This window comes from Marmota flaviventris, chromosome 8 (assembly GCF_047511675.1).
Source record: "Marmota flaviventris isolate mMarFla1 chromosome 8, mMarFla1.hap1, whole genome shotgun sequence".
Lineage (NCBI taxonomy): Eukaryota > Metazoa > Chordata > Mammalia > Rodentia > Sciuridae > Marmota > Marmota flaviventris.
The window spans coordinates 65,601,969-65,623,021 of record NC_092505.1 but is presented as its reverse complement, the minus strand read 5'-3'; the positions used below and the strand labels follow the sequence as shown (position 1 = coordinate 65,623,021).

The following is a 21,053-nucleotide window of genomic DNA, read 5'->3' as shown; positions in this document are numbered from 1 at the left end:
TTCTCCAATGCATGTTTTTGGCACCTTTATCTAATATAAGATAAATGTAATTTTGTGGGTTAGTTTCGGTGTCCTCTATTCTGTACCATTGGTCTAGCAGTCTGTTTTTGGTGTCAATACCATGCTGTTTTTGTTACTATTGCTCTGTAGTATAGTTTAAGGTCTTGTATAGTGATGCCACATGCTTTACTCTTCCTGCTAAGGATTGCTTTAACTATTCTGGGTCTCTTATTTTTCCAAATGAATTTCATGACTGCTTTTTCTATTGATATGAGGTATGTCATTGGGATTTTGACTGGAATTGCATTAAATCTGTATAGTGCTTTTGGAAGTATGGTCATTTTGATAATATTAATTCTGCCTGTCCAAGAGCAAGGTAGATCTTCCCATCTTCTAAGTCTTCTTTGACTTCTTTCTTTAGGGTTCTCTTATTTTCATTATATAGATCTTTCACCTCTTTCATTAAGTTGATTCCCAAATATTTTATTTTATTTTTTGAGGCTATTGTAAATGGGGTAGTTGTCCCCATTTCCTTCTCAGAGCATTTGTCACTGATATACAGAAATGCCTTTGATTTATGGGTGTTGATTTTATATCCTGCTACTTTGCTGAATTCATTTACTAGTTCTAGAAGTTTTTTAGTAGAACTTTTAGGGTCTTCTAGTATAGAATCATGTCATCAGCAAATAGTGCTAATTTGAGTTCTTCTTTTCCTATATGTATCCCTTTAATTTCTTTTGTCTAATTGCTCTGGCCAGTAAACACACCCTTTTTTAAATTAAGTAGTTTTATAATTAACTAATGATTCTTCATCCTAATAGATGTATTAAAATAAAGCCAAGAATGGTGGCTACTGGGGAGTTTGAGGCGGAGGATTGTTAATTTTGAGGTCAGTTTCAGCAATTTAGCAAGAAACCCTGTCTCAAAATAAAACTTAGAAGGGCTGAGGGTGTGACTTAGTGGCAGAGTACTCGCCTGGCATCCACAAGGCCCTGGATTTGATCCCCAGTACCGCAAAAAAATAGAGTATCAAAATAATGCTGATTCATCTATGTTCTATTTATGAACTTTTTAATCTGTGACCTTTAACTACTTCCTCTTTTCCCCTATGTCCCTAGTAACTCCTAATTTCCCCTGTGCAGATGCATAGCACATATGTGACTTCCATTTTTGAAATTGCTATCATCTTCTAAGTTCACCACTGAACTTAGTACTAAATTGTATGTATTGTGCTTTGTACTGTCTATATGTCCATACTCAGCCCACTAGTATAATAATGTTTGGTAAATAATGTTATCTCTTTGTTTTCAAAATACTGAGCAATTCACTACAAATGAACAGTAAACTGTGTTTCTTTGTGACCTGTTTGGATTTAAAACAAGGTTCTGTTTAACAGATCTTTCTGTCTTTTTAGTGTCCAGGTATAGATCAAAATCCTTTTTAAGGGAAAGGTAAGAGTATAGTCTGCTTCAATTAATATATACATTCACAAAGCTATTCCTAGTTTACAGAAGATATTTAATCTGTGAAGAAGAATCCAGTAATGGTACCTAAGTAAATACCCAAATAAATAATGATATCTAGGATTTACCATCTAGATATGTTTATTAAAAAACATAATCAGACAACAAACAGTAAAGATCCTCAAAAGTAAAGAAGTAGATATTTAGATATTTTCAAATACCTTAATGAGGAACATTAAAAGAAAAAATTCTATAATTGACTAAAGCTCCAGTCTGAAGGCAACTTTATATTCAATATAATGGAGCATGTGTCTGGGAATCTGCAGACTGGACTGGGGAATATTTGGATGATCTAAGTGTCTGTGTTATTTTTCAGAATTGACCAGAAAAAGAGTGGTATGGAAAGCAGAAATGAGGTGACTCCCCACTCACCAAAATTGCATGCCTGACCACTGAGGGCAGAGAGCTGCTGTGAATAAGCCCAGTCTTCATCATTGGGAGCAGAGATCACCAGCAAACGCCTCCTCCATCGGAACCTGGAACAGAAGCACAAGGCTAGGGCCACTGCTTCAAACAATAGATGCCAGTATAAGATTGCAACATAACGCTAGCTGTCAGTTTTTTCCATGCCCAGAATAAAAATCACTGACCCACAAAACTGTCCTGGGAATTCTCAAATTAAGCTGCATTACCACATTCTTGAACTTTTTCTGTTGTATCTTCACAGTCTGCCTACTTCAGTGTTTGTATGATGGGTCACATATGAGTCAATGGTGATGAGGTCACTTGCCTGATGAGGTCACTTGCAGAGAACAAAGCTCTCAAATGTAATGAAAACTGGCTAAAACTGGATGTTGAACGGTAGCATCAGAAGTAAGGAACACAGAAGAAAAATGAAGAGAACTCAAGTCCTGGCTCAGTTCCTTCAAAGGCTTATAAGGGGTTAAAAAATAAATATGTGGACAAGAAACAGAGGAGAGAATGACAACTGAATTTTAAGTAGATGATAGTGACAGAAAGTAGGGAAATGGAAAAGCTGCTCAAAGGGTCAAAGAGGGTTCCTTAAAAAGCAAAACACCATATACCCTCCTCAGGAGCCAGTGGTTCTTCCAGAGCAAATGCAGGTCTAAAATTTACCTTCTTATCATTAATAAGAGTCAACACAGAGTACTCCCATGACATGGAAAGGTGTTAAACCCTGCGCCAGAGGATTTTAGGATATATAATAGTAAACTTGACTTATGCTCTTACAGCTCTGACATGGTAGGATAGTAGAAAGAGCTCTTGTCTTGAAGCTGGGAAACCTGAGTTCAAGTTTCTCACTACTATTTTGGGGGGTATCCTTAGTATGTCACACAATTCACTAGGTCTCCATTTTTCCCTAGTCTAGAACTGAAAATATCAGTGTCTATTTCAAAGGAATGTTACAAGAATTAAACTCTAAAACCTACCAGTGTGACTTATCCACACAATAACATGGGTGTAGAAGAGCATATCATAATTTGCAGGCTCCTGATGATAGAATTTTATCCACTGACAGACCTTAGACATTATCTATTGCAATGCCATATGAAAACCTATTCAATTCTTATGACTGTAAAGCATTTTATAGCTCACTTTCACCACACAATAAGTTCCTCACCAGGGTCAAAAAGAGCATACTGTATTTCCTCCATTTCACAGAGGACAAAATGACACTTAAAGAAGTAACTTTCCCAACTGGTAAATCTCAGGTGGTACCAAAATATAGACTTCTATGCCGCCTGGTCTAGTGGTTTCCCTAGTCTGCCACCCACCGAGGTGATGCTTAGCTAGCACTCTCAGGGTCCCCAATGAGGTATGAAAGATGGAGAGTGTCTTCTGCCTTCAGTGCAAATGACCACAGGGCGTTAGGCACTTCTCCAAGCTGGCAGCCAGATGATTTTATTCACAGCTTCTTCCCTGCCCCTTCTAGTTTCAGAGTGAACATGAGAATTTTCAACTCTGAAGAAAATGGCCTCTTGGGGGAATGGTGGTTTGGGAGAATGAGAGAAAATGATAGTCTGACAAAATACAACCTCTGAATGGATGGCTGTCGCAAGGCTTGCCAAGAATTGCTTGCTGTGACATTACATTTGCTTCCTCTGCTTGTTTTTCTTCAAAGGGAAAGAAAAACTCAAATCTCCACTGAGGATAAAGAGATGAATGTTTTTGGCACAGAGGAAAGGTAAAGAGTATCTGAGACTGTCCGAAGTTTCCTGGGAAAAGGAACAGTGAAGGCTGTCGGGTCACAAACACGGTCTCCTATACTTCCCTGCTTCCTTAGGAGGCATGCCAGACCAGCACTGGTCCCCAGCCAGGATCCCAACCAGGCCAGCCTTCCTGGCCTCACGCAGTGCAGTAGGGTGTCCTGGAGGGAGCTATTTTGGGTGAAGTCTATTTTGGCTTGTTTACCTGTGTGCACCACTGAGTGTAGTCCTGATGGGAGAGGGATGGGAGCTGAGATTCCTTGTCCCAGACACAACTGACAGAAGTCATTTCCCCCAGGTAATGATCATCATTCTTCCCACAGACCTTCACATGAGGATACAAGGCCCCAATACGCGACACTGAAGGAAATAACTTCAACACATGCAACTGAGAGATGTGAACTGGACCCAGATCCTTATTTTGGAAAAATTGTTTTTCTGTCACTTTAGCTTTTCGGTAAATAAAAATCCTACAAGCTAGGCATATATTCGTTTCTCTTAGCTGGCATTCCCAATTTAGTGTGCATATGCCCACTCTTTGGGGCTTCTGTCTCAGGAAAAGGTAATTATAGCCCGAACCAAATGAGGATTGCTAAAGACCAGACTGGCTTCAGGGTCTGGTCAGCTGAAACCAGACTGTGCAGACTCACCAACAACTCAGCATATTTGAAGGAAAATTCCCATTTGGATACTGGTATTCACAGAACCACTTTGTTTATTTCATTTCTCTTGGCCTTGTTTCAATTCTCAAGTATTTACCGAATCTCTCTCACTTCTCCTTTAATGACAAAATTCTCTAATAGGAGCTGAATTAACTGACCCTAGTACCACTATTAGCTAGCACTTACTGAATACTTACTTTGTGCTAGGTCCTAGGCCATCATTACCTTTAATATTGAATTTATCCATCACAACAATCTTAAGAATAGACACACTTATTATTTTGCAAAAGCCCAGAGTATTTAATTCACCCAAGGTCACACACAGTGAGTTGAAAACCAAGATTCCAACTCAGGGATGTCTTGGTCACTCCGTTAGTAATATGCTATTCCATTTTAATTTTTAAGATCAATGATAATTATCAGCAGAATAATATCGTGAGTTGTGGCCACCATGGGACAATTAAGTTAAAATCAAATGCCATCTTGAATATCCATAGTAGGCAAATGTTCCTGAAACAGTAATGACTGGAGGAGTTTTTAAGGCTCTTAAATTAGATGGAAAATACCTTGGCATATTTTAGGACCCCATCTATGTTAAAAGACTGTAGATGCAAAATATTTGTACATGTCATAAAAATCAAAGAAATGCCAAATTCAAGCCAATGACCAATCTGGGTAATATTGTAAGCTTTTGTGAATGAACAAAATCAAGGTAATGTCACCTTTCCTTTAAAATTTTGAAATCCTTGACATAATGATTATTAAAAAAAAAATACTCTCCCTGGAGAGGGTGAAAGAATCCCATAAGATGCCTGTAGCTGCAGGTCTCAAAACTGCCCCAAATCTTTGGTTTTAAGTAACATCAATGAATTAGATGATAGGTATCTGCTTCAGAGAGTGGGCAACTGAGTTTACCTGGAGATTTGTATTTCAATAGGTTTGCATCTTTCACTCCTAGGAGTGAAAAGATTTAATTTCAAAATTAAAAAGAAAAAGTTGCCAAAGAATCAAAATCATAATAATTATATATTTATATGATATATATTTAAGAATATGTATTTATAAATGTGGATACACTTTATCATATATTTTAAAAGGATTCTTTTTTATACTTACAATTTATGTTCTTGTATAGCTTAAAAACATTTGGTCTAATAAAATGACAACCTTAAAATTCAAATTACAATGTGTATCTGAATAATTGGTTAGGAAGTGTAATTTAAGTTGAGATCTTACTAACTGTACACAGTTTCAGAACATCTAAGAAAACTTTAGATTCCCTGTATCTATAAGTTAACTTATTAAAGTTAAATATCATTTAAATACTCAGAGGCTTGGGTTGTGTATTTCAAATAATTAAAAGAAATAAATGTATAATGGGTCTGTGAAATGATGAAGCTGTACTGGATTTGTAAGCAATAGCAAAGTCCTCTTAAATGTGGTAGCCAACATGTGCTGGGTTATAAATAAAAAAATAAATTTTAACTTAAAAGTTAAAGAGAGAACTGAGGTCTTCAAGTTATAACATGAATATATTTAACATTGATTGTTATGTCTCAGTGCCCCAGAACTTGAAGAAAAGTCATCTGTTCAGTGGAACCCTGAGCCCTTTCTCAGCCTAGAGTGGCTGAAGGCTGGGTTGGGCTTAAGTATTAATGAAGGTACCCCCTTCCATTTCTATCTGGGATATTTGCACTGGACTGAGAATCTGGATTAAGGAAGTCTCAGGTTCCTTTCAGTTCTGAAATCCTGTGATTTTAAGAGTGTCTTCCTTCACTTCAAACTCTGGACCTCTATATTCAGAACTAAAAATAATTCACATTATATTTTCAAAAGGAGCATAAGATAAAAAGGTAGATATTGGAAATCAGATTGTCCTGGAGCCACTGACTCCTGTAATTAACTCTAGCTCTGAGATTAGAGAAAGTTGTTTATCTTCATTAGCTTCAGTTGTAATGTAACGATTGTTATGGATCATGGGATTATACTGAAGATTAAATTAGGGAATGAAAGTGAAATGCTTGGCACAGAGATGAGCACCCAAAAAATGAGCACAGGGAGAAATGCTGGGGAATGATACTGGCCAAATTATATCGTTACATTGTGTGCATGTAGAAATATATAACAATAAATCCCACCATTATGTACAGCTACAATGCACCAATAAAAAATGTGGAAGAAAAAAATGATCAGAGCAACAGAGCTATGGCTACCATTATTTCATCTTATGAATCAGAGTTTATAAAAGCAGGTTTATTGAGAAGCACAGAGTCAACATAGCTAATAAGTTATAGACCCAAAACTTGGATGAATGATAAATCCTATGTTCTCTATATATCATGATGTTAAGTCCTAAGACACCCAAACCTCCTGAACCTATAGGAATTTAGATTATCTATTAATCATCTAATTCTTGATAGGGTGTGGAAAATGTGCTTCCGCCTAAGTGATATACATTCAACACTGAGCCTCCTGGCAAAGCTAACTTCATTTCTGGAACCCCTTGGCCACACATTACAGTTGGGTGGTGTTTATACTGAGTTCTCTGGGAACTTGTTTGTTGGTGGTGGATTTGGGCAGTTTTACACTTTCTAGGGCCTAACGTCCCTATAGAATTTTTAAGCATTGGGGAGAAACGGAGAAGAGAGGAAATTAGATTTTTTTAAACACTTTAATCTGGGTATGTTCCTTCCCCAGTTATATGGGGGTTGCGGTAAAAAGTTTTTCATAAACGACGTTCCCTGGAGAGTCAGGGATCTGGGTCAAGAAGATTTCTCCTTTTGAGGTCTTGTGGGGCTTTTGTTGGTTGCTGGCATTGTAAGAAGGAGAAAATCAAGGACAGTGTGCTGTTTAGAACCAGAAGGGGCCTAACAAATAAATATGTAAAATTAAAATGCTATAACAGAGCTCTCTAAATTAACTGCTGAATAAAATTAATCTTCACAGTTCAGAATTCCATATTCTGTACCAAAGAGGAACAGAAAAAAGAGAGTAAAGATCTATCCAAAACCATAAAATCAATGTTCACTCTTGGAGCTGAACCCAGCCAGCTACTTTCAACAGGAAGACTAAGCCTAGCAGCCAGCCCACTGTAGGACAGACGGCCTCTCTCCAGGGAGGGTCACTCTGGAAACATGAGTGGCCCTGTGTTTCTTTGGCATTTTCATTAGTTCATTTAGAACAAATCTGTACCTGCCTCTTCCAGGACTGCGAAGGTGATTTACCTGGATAGGAAATTCTCCAGGGACTGCTTCTTGTCTTCCTTGCAAACAATGCCCTCCTTCTTCTGCTTCTCCAAATCTCTGATTCGGGACTGGAAAGTATCGATGAGATCGAACACAGACTTCATTGCAATCGGCACCTCATAGTATTGCTGTTTAAGAAAAAACAGAGTGCATGGACTGTATAGGTGCTTTTTTTTTTCACTCTGTTCAATGCACAGAGAATTGGAGTATTCAGGGGAGTTCTAGGGAAATCCTTTCAGTTAGACCTGGAGGGCTCATTGATCTATAAACACTCTCCTGCAGTGTACCCTCTGCTGATGTTTCTGAGGCTCAGAGTCTATGAAGCAACTGCCACACTTACTTTCTTGACTGCATCCCTCCCTCCCCAAATCCTGGGTTTGCTTTCCTGCTCCTGGGATTAAGTTGGTTATTCAATATACAATCAGGAAAGTGAGAAGCACTGCACATAACACAGGAAACCAAATGGAATGACGTGTTGAGAATATGTGAACTTGTTCCCACCATGGCCTGCCTTGTGGTCCCAGGGATTGTTTTATTGATGGAGCAACACTTAATATTAGGCCATGTGTGCTTATGTATTCTCAGAAACAAGTTGGGATCCAATGTAAAGACATGAAATTCAGTTTCCTGGATCACAGCAGTCTGGACATACAAAAGCAACCTGAGATAGATTCAGGAGCTGGATGAGCATCACCGGCATAAACTGGAGAGCAGTCTGGATGTGGCATGGAGCCACACCCCCAAGGGAATTCACCATGAAGATCATATCATCCAAACTCTCATTTTAGATATGGGGCAACACATATACAGAATGAATTGTTGAAGTGATTTCTCCCTAAATTCAGACAAACACTGCAAATCTAGTCAGTTATTCTGATAGTCCAGACAACAATTTTTCTCTGTCAATCTACTAGAATGATTAAGACATTGGGCTCTGGAGCCAGTCTCTGGTATCAGGCCCATCACTGAGTACAATTGGGCAAGTTATTTATCCATTCTGGCCTGTTTGTTTCTCTATGAAACAAAAATAATGCTAGTATTTATCTTAGACGTTTGAGATGAGGATTGCAAAAGATTGAGCCTAGTGTTACCATAAGAACTGTACTCGATAAAGTTAGCAATTTTATTATTATTATTATTGCTACATAGCACAGGTTTTCATGATTCAGAAACTTTGTCCCTCAGCTCAGAAAGAAAGTAGGTGTGAAATCCTAAAGTCTTGTCCAAGTTGGATCAAGAGGTAAACTTCCAGATCCTTCCAAAAGAGGCCTATGTTAAACATGGATTTGTTGAAGGCAGAAACCACTTTTCACCTTTTATCCCCAGGGCTTGGAACAAACACCACAGCTATTCAACAAGTGTCTGATGAATGCACAACATTGATGTTAGAGAAGAATTTAGTCTGAGTCAAATAGCTGGGCCATTGGAGGTCACTCCAACCCAGACTTTCCGGAGGGAACATTTCTGAATGCAAATTCATGGGGCAACTGAAAATATTTGGGCCATTTCAAAACTTTTCCATCTAAGAAATAATTTGTGCTTACTCATACATCGAATGGACTCATTGACCAAAAAAAAAAAAAAAAAAAAGAAAGAAAAAAAATCATCCTTGTTATTTAAGGAATGGAACCACATCAAACACAACAAGAATCTGTACCTTGACTCTCAGATCCACATCTGTCAGTACCATGAAGAAGTCATTGTAGGTCATTCCATATTCTCTCCTTAGCTCGCTGATGAGATGCTGGTCTACCAGGTCTTCATCATCCACCACACGCATGGGTTTCTCATTATCTTAAGGCAAATGAAATGTGAATAAATGTGGGTGTGGTGAGACAGGAAGGGAATAGGTGGAGGCTCTAGACTCCATCCAGCTCTCATCAGACCACTCTTGGTTTATTTTAGATCTTCAACTCACTTTGTGTGTGAATGTAGGTTCCAGGGTGAAATAATAAACATATAAAAAAAAACACATGAGTAAATAAGCTAGTTTTGAAAGCCACTCTTCTAAGAGGATAAAGCCCCATCTCTGTCCATCCTGTTCATAGACACTCAGAAGGGGAAAGCAAGAGTGAAGCCACTGAGTCACCTCCCCTAGGGAATAAGTTTTCACCCTGGATCACCAGGGAACTAGATTCACCCACTTTTGTTAAGTTTTATTTCCATTAAACATAATTCTGAGTCTGAAACCTGTGTGCATGTTCCTCTTTTTTTAGTACAAAATTAACTCTGGTACTCAGTAAACAAATTATAACTATAGAGAAAAATTAAAAAGGCTATTTTCAAACTTAGTCACAGGTTTGTCTTAACTCCCAAAAGAAGTCAAGCTATTCATAATACAAGTTGTGTAAGTTAATACGATTGTAAGCAAAATATGACTGAATTTATTAAGTCTTTAATCATTATGTATTTTCTCAATCATCAAACCCTAGGATAAATAAATCATCATAATTCAGAATGGATCCTGAAGGTGTCACTGGGCTAATGGAAAGCATGACAATCAGGGTAGCTGCCCCTTTACACGGAACTTCTTTGTCTGAAAGGCATTTTAACATTTCCAAGTACAGGGCAACTTTACAAACAGGCTTAATTTACAATGATTTGACTTAAAGACTTTTCAACTTTATGATGCTGTTAAAGGGGAATGTATTCAGTAGAAACCATATTTTGAAGTTTGAATTTTAATCTTTTTCCTGGTATTCATTTCATGATACTGGGCATCAGAAGCAAGCAACAGCTCCCAGTCAGCCATGCAATTATGAGGCCAAACAACAGACACTGCCGCATACTATGTTGTTGAGCTACACGCCATAGCTTAGATTTTTGGTAGTTATATTTATAAAATAGATTGCAGAGGCTTGGGGGAGGCAGATACCACCAGGGATTGAACTCAGGGCATTCAACCACTGAGCCACATCCCCAGCCCTATTTTGTATTCTATTCAGAGATGGGGTCTCACTGAGTTGCTTAGCGCCTCGCCATTGCTGAGGCTAGCTTAGGCTGGCTTTGAAATTGCGATCCTCCTGCCTCCCCCTCCCCAGCCACTGGGATTATAGGCGTGGATCCCCGAGCCTGGCTGTAAAATGCATTTTTGACTCAGATCCTATTTTCGACTTATAATGGGTGTATCAGGACATAACTCCATCATAAGGTGAAAAGCATCTGTATTTACTTATTCGCTCTCAAACAAGTCATAGTGTTTCATAAAACATTTTTTTCACCTTTTTATCATAAAAATAATTCTCTGTATTAAAAGTGAATGTGAAAAAAAATTAGCAAATATGTGATAACGAGAATATTAACAAAGAGAGTCTGTTACCAACATCAATATCCACTGAACAGTATTACAGTAGAAACAACCACAATGTAGCAGATAGGAGGTTGTGTCAACTGTATGGAAGCTTATTTCTTATTGTACTAAACAGTACATTATATATTACTTTTTCTGATAAAAAGGAGACAATTATAATTTGACTAATACTTTGGTTTGTTTGATTAGAAAAATTGAAAAAATATAAATAAGGACCTGGATTTCTCTAAGAAAATATCACAATGAGGGGGAAAAGAATCTGTTTTCCTCCCCACAGTTACAACATTGCTTCCTGGAGGGAGTCCACAGGCACAGGAACTGAGAGCCCATACCAACACCACCCGGTGCTGACTGAAACATAAAAAATGGCATGTCTCAGCCAAGTAAACTATTTTCCAGTTGTACATTTTTGTCATCATTAACTAAATATAAATTAATCTTTAAAAATTGTCAGATTCATGTTATATAAAAACACACTTGTTTATTTTTAGTATGTCTTGTTCAGTATAAAAAGCGAGTTTCAGAATAAAAACAGGATGTGACTGTTTTGGGTTAAAAAGAAGTAAAGCAAAAGAAAATACAGTCAAAAGAAAATACAGTCGAATGGGAATATACACAGCAAGAGGTCCAGACAGACACATAGCAGGTAATAGTGGAAGTGAAATGGGAGAGATGAAGTGGAAAGTGCATGTTTTTCTTTGTGAATAATAATAATAAAGAAAATCATTAAAAGGCTGATTCTTTAAAATTCCCTTAACAACTGATATTCTAAGACTTTACAACGCCGATTTTATCTTACATTTAAAATTACAATCTTAAATTCCGAACACATTCTTTTTTGCTTTTATTCATTCAACTTACTACTCATCACTAGCATTTTGAATTGGTTCTGGGTTAGGTGCTAGATTCAGAGATTAGTAACCTGGAGAGAATTCAAGTTCCTAATTAGAACCCAAATTAGATTGTAGTAGATTTTTAATATAGCACCAATTTTTCACCTCTCCCGTAACCTGTATCCTTGCCCAGTAATTGCACTTCCTGTTATAGTGAATGGGTTGAGATGTCTTGACTGTGAGTTCACCTGCCAGTTATTTGGGCCAATGGAACGTCAGCACAGCTGACACTGTAGAAGATAGAAATGAGGTCTGCATATTTGGATGGTTCTTGCCTCTGCCACTGCCATGCCTGCTAGAGGATAAATCAAGCTGATTTGCCTTCATCTCGTCTCAGCCAAGGCAATTCAGAGCTGACAGCTAGGTGACTCCCAACATACATAAGCCCAGCAAATATCAGCAGACTCACCTAGCCAACCTATAGCCGGCAGCAGATGTGTAAGCAAACCCAACCTAGCCCAATCTAGATCAGCTACACCCTTCAGATCTGTAACTAAATGAATGTTTGTTATTATTATAAAGGCTATGAGTCTTTTCTATATACCTTTATTGTGTCAACAGGTAACTGACACAGGTATTATCTAGCCCATTCAATCACATTACTGAGGATGAATGTGGAAACTAAGGAATGACAGTGGAAACTGTGGTGTACTGATCATATCTCCCTCCCTTCAGAACAGAATTTTCTAGAAATAGTCCTAATTGGATCCCTCCTTGAAAACTGTGCTCCTTAGAAGAGCTCTGCCTTTCCCCAGTCACATCCTTATCCAGGTATAACTCAAATTCAATGGTTGATGCAGTGGGTAGAAGGGATAGATATGAAAGCTGTCCCTCTAGCCTCAGAGTAAACAAGCCTGAAGGGCCAATGACATTGCAGCCCCAATTCATCCTCTGTCCAATATTTCATCCTTCATTCCTCATAGATATTGAGAATATACCCCCTTAACCTCATGCACACAAAACTTAGAGTCTCAAAGCTGTTTCTCAGAAAGCCCAATTTATCACAGATTCTGAAGAGTGACTTGCTCAAGCTCACATTGTTAGTTAATAATAGAGTGAAGATTAGCACTCAGGTAACATGACTCACCCCAACCCAGGGCTCTTCCTACTATACCCATAGAGAACTCAAGAGCAAGATTTAAGCAAAACTTTGCTCTACTAGTGTATGGCAAAAAAAAAAAAAAACTGATTCCACAGTCTGGTTTCTCCTTCCAATCAAAATGTTCCCTGAAATATTTCCATCAAACATTAGAAATAAAACATTTTGCACTCTGAGTCTACTAAAGTATCTACATGTTGTGCCAAGTAAGAGAATCTGCCAGAGAAAAACAATGAAAGCTTCAACTGACATTGGATCCAACTAGGATGGGGCAACTCAAAAGCGGGACAGAATCTATTCCAGGTCACTTTGGAGGAAGGTGCATATGAGGCCAGCTCCTGTCTCCTGCTGCCTGTTCGGGTCGCAGGTCTCTGTCATGTTCTGCATTCTGTGTAAATCAGGGATAGGAAAACAAGAGGCTCTTTTCCATCTGGAAAAGGAACATAGACTTGGCAACTTCTTGTGAAGTTTATTCAAATTCTGCCTAAGTGCTCTAGTTCCTGTTAGGTGTTAGAGGACTTAGAAGCAAAAATTCTCTAGGAAATGTCTTATAAAGTGTCCACATGCTTTTAATCCAGCTAGAATTATTCACAGATCCAAGCATATTTAGTGGGATTTGGATTTGAGATCATTGAGGAGAACGGTGAGCAGGGAGGGTGAACTCTGTCATGTGCTGGCAAGGAGTGGCAATTGAAGTCGGATGTTTCCTCTTGATTTAAGAGCCTCAACCCCAAAGGATAGTGGAAAAATTCAGGTGGTAGTAAATTTCTTCATGTATTTTCTCTTCCATGACTGATTATAGACAGAAATGACACTGTAGAAAATTTAGGTTCAATTATAAGCTATTGAACAAGTGGGCATCAGATATTATGTTCAGAGCTTCTACCTGGGACTGCTTCTTCTCTGTGATATCCATGGTTTCTCCTCCCTCACCCTGTTTTCCCTAAGTTCAAGCCATTCCCCCAGTGCCTAGACCACATCAGCTCCTTCTTTTGCCTTATTAGTGCCATATCTCACCTGGCAGTTTTTCAAAGTGTGATCCACTGTCTACCTTCACCACAACCATCTGGAGAACTTGTTAAAATCACAGTACTTGGAATTCAGACCAAATGAATTAGAATCATTAGTAGAGAGACCCAAGAATCTGCATTTCAATAAGGTTCCTGACTGACTGCAATGTACTCTGAGGACAGAGTTACTGTCTCACAGGATAAAAATCCAAATTATTGTTATAGCACAAAAGGCCATTAGTCCTATGAACTCAACCAGTATTAACTAACTTATCTATTAACCCTTCCTTCCTTTGTATCTTGGGTTCCAGCTCTCAATTTGCATTACTAGTATCATGTCCTCTCTTCCTGGGATGCAAGCCTAACTCTTGTCCACATGGCAGACCTAATTACCTGCACAACTTCTCTGTACCTTCCCTGTGCACTTTCAACATTTTCACAATCTTTTGTAATAACGCTTATCACCGAGCATGGGCAACAAACTGTTTATATGTCTATCTTCCTTCTAGATATGAACAACTTGACAATAGGGACTTTTTGGTCATCTTTTATATTCTTTTAGCTTGACACAGTTCCTGGAATATAATAAACATTGAGTAAATATTTGGCAATTAAGAAAACTCCCTTCTAAGAAAAATATCATATGAAAAAAAGAGGATAAAGAAGGTGCGCAACCTCAGGTCTGTGTCGAAAACCCACCACAGAACCCATACGTTTTCCTTTGATCTTGTGAGCCTGCAGCACAGCTAGTCTGATTTAAGAAATTACATGCATATATATTTATCTTCTAAATTTTCATGTAGTTGATATTTTAAATAAGATATGTCTGTAAGAAATTTAAAATGTAGCTAACATATTGAATAAGTCAATGGGGACAAAAAAACTCTTGGTTGTGCTCTGGATAAATCTAGAGGCAGACTCCAGCCACTTACTTGCTTTTTTAAAAATCTATTTATGCACTTATATTGGTTCATTATAATTATACATAATATTAGGATTCATTATACCATATTCATACACATAATATAATTTCATCAAGCTTAAATGGTTTTAATCTCAAGACTATTTCCAAGATGTCTGAGCAGTCTGTAGAATGATATTTTATTTAAAACAAACTTGTCCTTTAGCTACAGAATTTACTTCCTTTTGATTGAAAACATATAAATTTAAATGGCAGTTGATTTGCTTGCTGTGCTCTATGAGTGGGTCATTTTTCCACCTATATCCACTGTGGGATGAATAAATACATAGAATTGATAGGTGGGATTAACCTGTCCATTCCTGATCAAACTACTTTTACTTGGTCTCGAGAAAGAGCAACTTCTCCTCTCAATGAAAAACTTATCCTCCTACCCAGGAGTTTTTCTGTCTTGCAGTCTAACTCCACTAAAACCTGAAGAGTTATTTAAAATTTATTTGAAAAATATAATCAGAAATCTTTAGAGTTTTCACATGATGTGCCAAATAAAGCTTGAATCCTTTGTCCTGGTATTTGAAATCTGCTGAGATTGGATGCCAAACCACATTTCTAGTTCTTGGTTCTTCTCCCCTCCTACATCTAACATTATGCTCTAGATCAAACCTAGGTACAAATCAGAGTCACCTGAACAACATTTCAAAAATATAGATGCCTGGGCCCCATCCCTAAACTGAAAAAAATGGGCAAAGACAGAAGGAGGAGGAGGGGGAGGAGGAGGAGGAGGAGGAGGAGGAGGAGGACGACGACGACGACGACAAATGCTTCTTAAACACATGAAACAATTTGCAAACATACTCATAAAAAGAAAATTCAAACTCTTTCCTCAACTGATACAATTTTCCACATAGCACATTGCTCAAAATATCCAAAAATTTGAACACACACTTAATTGGAGTGGTTTGGGAAATAGGTGCTCCTATGCATTGCTGGTGGGACTGCAAAATAATACTACTTGTATGGAGAAAAATCTAGAAGTACCACCAAAACTAGATATAACTGCTGTTTGGTTCAATAATTCTATTTCTTAGATTCTATTATAAAAATACATCAATAGTGGCTGGGGTTGTGGCTCAGTAGTAGAGTGCTTGCTTAGCACATGTGAGGCCCCTGGTTACTTACTTGTATTTGAATAAAGAAGCACTAAATGAATAAACAAGGAATCACAAATATGATTCCCTATAGGGGGCAGTAAATAACAGGGCAAAGGGATCAGGAGTAGATTTAAGACTTGTCTGTATATACCTTGTCTGTGTATACCTTTTTTTTTGGATGGAGGGGATTGAATTCAGGGGATCTTTATCACTGAATTTAACCACCCCCTCCCTCCCCATTTTTATCAATAAAGAGTTACATGCCCAGTCCTTTCTGTTTTTTGAGACAGGGTCTAAGTTACTTAGGGACTTGCTGAGGCTAGCTTCAAACTTAATATCCTCCTGCCTCAGCTTCCTGAGTCACTGGAATTACAAGTGTGTGCCTCTACATCTGGCTTGTATATACCTTTCATATATTTTTGACTTTGGAATCCAGAAAATGTATCTTTTTTTAAAAAAAGTTAAGCAAAAAGCAAAAATACCCTGATAGAATCATCATCTATTCAAAAGACCTATACATTTTTCAAGGTTCCTGCATTAAATCAACCCACTGTTCAAAATTCTCTGACATTTGTAAAATCTTCTCTGATGACTGCAATCAAAGACCTGCACCCTCCAGCACAGTCTTCAAACACTTGTTTTGTGTGTTTGACTTAGGCACTTCCCTCCCTCGATTGTCAGAGGCAGAAAGGGCCCTGGTCTGGGTTCAAAACAGATAACTGAACAGGTTAGGAGAAAGGCTTTCAACCCTGGGGCCCAGAGTGATTGATAATCAAAGACTGAATAAACACAATGGCAGACACCAGCCTGTGTATGGAAATCTGAGCACGCATCAGCCTTTCCTCCCACCTCAGGGTGATGGGGCTAAAGAAGGCAGCTGCCAGGCTCTGTCATCACTGATGAAAGGTGGAGTTGAGGCCAAGCATCAGTCTTTCAGGACTTCCTCAGAGGGAAAGCAGTATTTGTGGATTGTTGTGAATCCTGCTAACTATGAAGCTGCTCCATAAAGAATAATTCTTTCCAACAGGATCAAAGACAAAAGGGTATTTTAGTCTGAAATGCATTCTACCATTCTTATTTATAATTTTTAAAAAATTTATCTACAAATTCCTTGCTCATATAAGTAAGGAATCAATACTTCAGCCCTTCTTGTTATATTCCACCCCCATCAACTTTCCACCTCATTTTTTTTTATCAATTACCCTCAAACTCTCCTTTCTTCAGAAGAAGCGATCAAAAATTTCCTTTTTCCTGCAAAATGTCTTGTATTACAATCTTTAAAATTTGGTGATTAAATACCAATGTCCAAATATTTTTTTTTCTCTATATTTTGCTAGGGGAACAAAAATAAAATAAAACCCCTACTTGCTGTATCCCTGCTGCCCACTTAAATTCTTCAATAAAGTACTTTTAACCAGCACCTTTTTTCTATCTGTAGTTTATTTATGATCCACCCATGTAACATACACTCTGATATTCTTACCCTAGACTGACATTTTAAATACCACTAATGATAAAGAATACCTTTATGTGTTAGGCCATTTTAAGCTCTCATGTATAATATACTCCATGCTGGTAAAACCAGATGGGCATTGGAATTTGATAAAGCATAAATAGCTTTCTTTAGAGGAAAGCTTGAAATCTTAAGGTAAGTTTCCTGACGTTTGTAGGTCCAGTATAGATAGTAAGAATACGTTTAGCAAGACAGACCAGCTGGTGAGTACAGCCTACACTGCAATTGGATGTAGGCGTCTGCTTAAAAGGCTCAGTAAAAGTATGGAAAAGTAGGGAGTGCTTGATTTATTTTCAAGGAGAAGTAAGGCCACTGGATAGATTTCCAGCTAAAAGTCGGACAAGGCTGGGGTTCGGTACACAGAGACCAGGGCTCATGCCAGTTCTTATTTTCCCATGGCTGACTCCCAGTCTTGGCTGAAAGTGCTGCTGACTTTCCCATAAGGGTAACCTGGGACACAACATGAGGAGAGAAAGGCCTTCCAGGAATTAGATGAAGAACAAAATAAAGCCCCTGCCCACTCCAGATCAGGTCCAGGCTGCCATTTAGTGAGGCAAATACCCAAGTCACAACACCTGCATTCCAATAAGTCAGAAAAGAAAACCTTAGCCCTCCTGCAATTTGTATTCAATCCAGATGTCTAGAAAACAGCAGGATTATGCTAAAAATTTGCCAAGGCAGCACCAGGTGCTTATATAAAGACCATACAGCTGCTGAAGTGGAAGATATAATTACTTTTCCAAACTCTGAAATAAGGGATGGGAACACTTTGTCACAGACTTGGTGGGTAGCACATTTGACACTGGGAACACCTGGTTGGAGAAAGGCTTTCATCAGCAGCCAGCACCAGGCTCTGTACTAGATGGAATACTGACTTCCTCTCTAGACATCTGGAGTATAACTAAGTCCACTGGCTCATGCTACTTTGTGAACTCCAGGAAACAAATGGTTGAATCCCTGTTAGCCACTAAATATGTAGCTTTACAGTATTAGTCTCTTGGGCTTCACTTTTATCACCAAGAGTACTAATGATGTCTGACCCTAAAGAGAAGTTGTGAGGATTCATGTGTCAACACTCTATAATTAGTAGTAAGCAATTACAATTATTTTGCAATTATAGGTGCATCCGTGACAACTGTGACTGCTCACTAGTCTCTAGCTAACTGATAGATCAATGGTGGTGATGATGATGACCACATCATGGTGATTATTACTGGACAGGTTTTGTGTACATTATCCTATTTAGTACTCACCATAGCCTGGAAGTAGATATGATTGTCTTCTTAGCTAAGACAAGAAGTAACTTGCCAGAGGTCACACAACAAATAAGTTGTAACTCTGAATTTGATTTTGTTTGCCTTTAGAACTCCTTCTTTTGCATCTTTTGTTTTTATGATAATTGTTGTTACTGTTGTTTTGATTAAGGCCAATCTTTTTTAATTCTCATTTTGGTTTCTCTTCTGAAACATATGCACTGAACAGGGATAAATATCCACAAATCACTAAGGCACCACGATTTATTATGGAACATTGGAAAAGATGCTATTTGTTCTTGAGTCATCTCTGGGGAAGTTAGGTAATCAAAGTAGAGAATTAATAATTGAAAATTAATGCCTATATAAGTTCTAGAGATCCACTGTACAAGATTATGCCTGTAGAGAACAATACAATATTTTGAACTTAAAAGCTTGTCAAGGGAGTAGATATGTGAAGTGTTCTTACCACAATAAAAATATGTAATTTTGAAAACTAGACCATAATCAAATCAAATTGGAATTATCTTGACATAATTATAACTGACATGTCCATTTGTACTAAGATCACATGTCAGAATAATCTGTGAGATAATGTGTTATATGTACTAAATTTAAATGTTAATAGGGAAAATATTTTTATATTTCAGATGACATATTTTATGAAAACTATGCAGAATATGTAAGTGAGTAGTATGAAGGATTATGTAATATGAGGATTTCCATTATAGTCAAACAACAATAACAGCAAAAGTAGAAAATAAATGTAAAAAACAGTCTTTTTAAAAAAAGTTTTAGAGATACAGTAATTGTTAGAGAAATTGGGTGGGTTAGAGTTTGAACTTCTGGCTGTGAGGCTTACCTAATCATAGTCAGTCTTGCAACATCCCCATGAGAACTGCAGAGAGTTAGTTCTGAGCTGCCCAAAGCTGAGCTGTACACCTCCCAAGTCTCACATGTATCATTAATATGAAAAATTGTGAAAACTCTAAATTCAGCCAAATTCTTCTGGTCTCCAAAAGGACTTGGGCACAGTTCAGTCCATATTTTTGGTGACTTTTCATTTAGCTTAATAGCTTCTCTCGACTCTGGTTAATTCCATCCTCAGGCTTGCCAGAGTCAAGTACTTCCAGGGGTCTGGCAGGTCCCCATCTGTGATGAGTCACCCACAGCATAAAGCTTGCAGGCAGATCAGATCAGATGGTGCTGCTCATGGGCAAGAAGTCTCAGAATGCAGGGGATGGGGCTGAGTATCTCTCTATCCTCTCCACACTGCACTGCTTTTCTCATTTTCCTCCACCTTACTGACAGTCAGAGAATGATAGAGTGCTTGCATGTTTTTCATTTTAAAGCACTGAAAACTTACACCAGACCCTCCTGGAAGGGCTATGTGGACAGACCTGTTACCATAATCAAAGGGCCCTCCAGACATCTAAATGTTCATTTTGATCCCCAAGGACCTCTCCCACAATGTTTGTCCCACCTTAAATACAAGAAAAACAATTATACAATGAAAATGTTTAAGACAACCTAGCTGGAAATGGTCAATTTTCATGGTGCTGTTGTTGATGGGGCCGAAGATGGTAATGACGGAGATCTTCCTGGTGGCCATCTTGCAGAAACTCTCCAGGTATTCATCACGCTGCTGCACATACATGTTGTTCTCAGCCTTGGGAGCAGTGATCAGCTGGAGGTGGGTGAGGAGAAGTACACAGTGATTCATAGTGTCAGGCTCAAACTGCGGCAAAATCTTTAGAGACGATTTGGAATAGCTGGCAGATAATAACTAACACCAAAACTACAGACTATTGTGTTGGACACTTAGCATAATTAAAGCCAAAGGAGGCCACTGAGTAGGGCTCTCTCTCTCTCTCTCTTTTCTATTTTTTAATGACTCCAGACAGCTTAGAGTTTTCTACACACTTCAGTTAGTTTCTTTCATTACTCTTTGTGCCTCTGTTTTCTCATTTGTGAACTCTGCACAGAAATACTTATTTTGCAAGGCTGTTGGATAATATGTAAAACATTTGGCATGCAATACTTGTTCGACCAGTGTTATCTCCCTTCCCTTATTTTGATCCTTATTATCCTAATTGGCTAATCAGACATGGGTTATTTCAGTGTTTATGTGTTTTCACATTCCACAGAAATGAGAGAGTTTGATAGCCAGGCCTTTCTATGGTTAAAAATTTTTTATTAGGCAACCTTGTAGAATGTTTTGATGATGATCTTTTGGCCTATATTTTGTCACAGACATCATATTTATTGTCATCTTTGGCCTGCACAGAACTCATGGTGAATTTCTTT

At 38.1% G+C, this 21,053-nt stretch overlaps 1 protein-coding gene across 3 annotated transcripts in view; it reads right to left on the bottom strand.

The window, feature by feature from the left end:
* Ccdc80 (coiled-coil domain containing 80) overlaps positions 1-21,053 on the bottom strand; it is a 35,941-nt gene that overhangs the window by 4,643 nt on the left and 10,245 nt on the right. For all 3 annotated transcript variants that reach the window (XM_071615346.1, XM_027936130.2, XM_071615347.1), the window contains 4 exons: positions 20,277-20,433; positions 9,256-9,392; positions 7,578-7,726; positions 1,896-1,999 (listed from right to left, as the gene is read on the bottom strand). In XM_071615346.1, the coding sequence (XP_071471447.1) occupies positions 1,896-1,999; positions 7,578-7,726; positions 9,256-9,392; positions 20,277-20,433 (547 nt within the window). The remainder of the gene's footprint in view (positions 1-1,895; positions 2,000-7,577; positions 7,727-9,255; positions 9,393-20,276; positions 20,434-21,053) is intronic.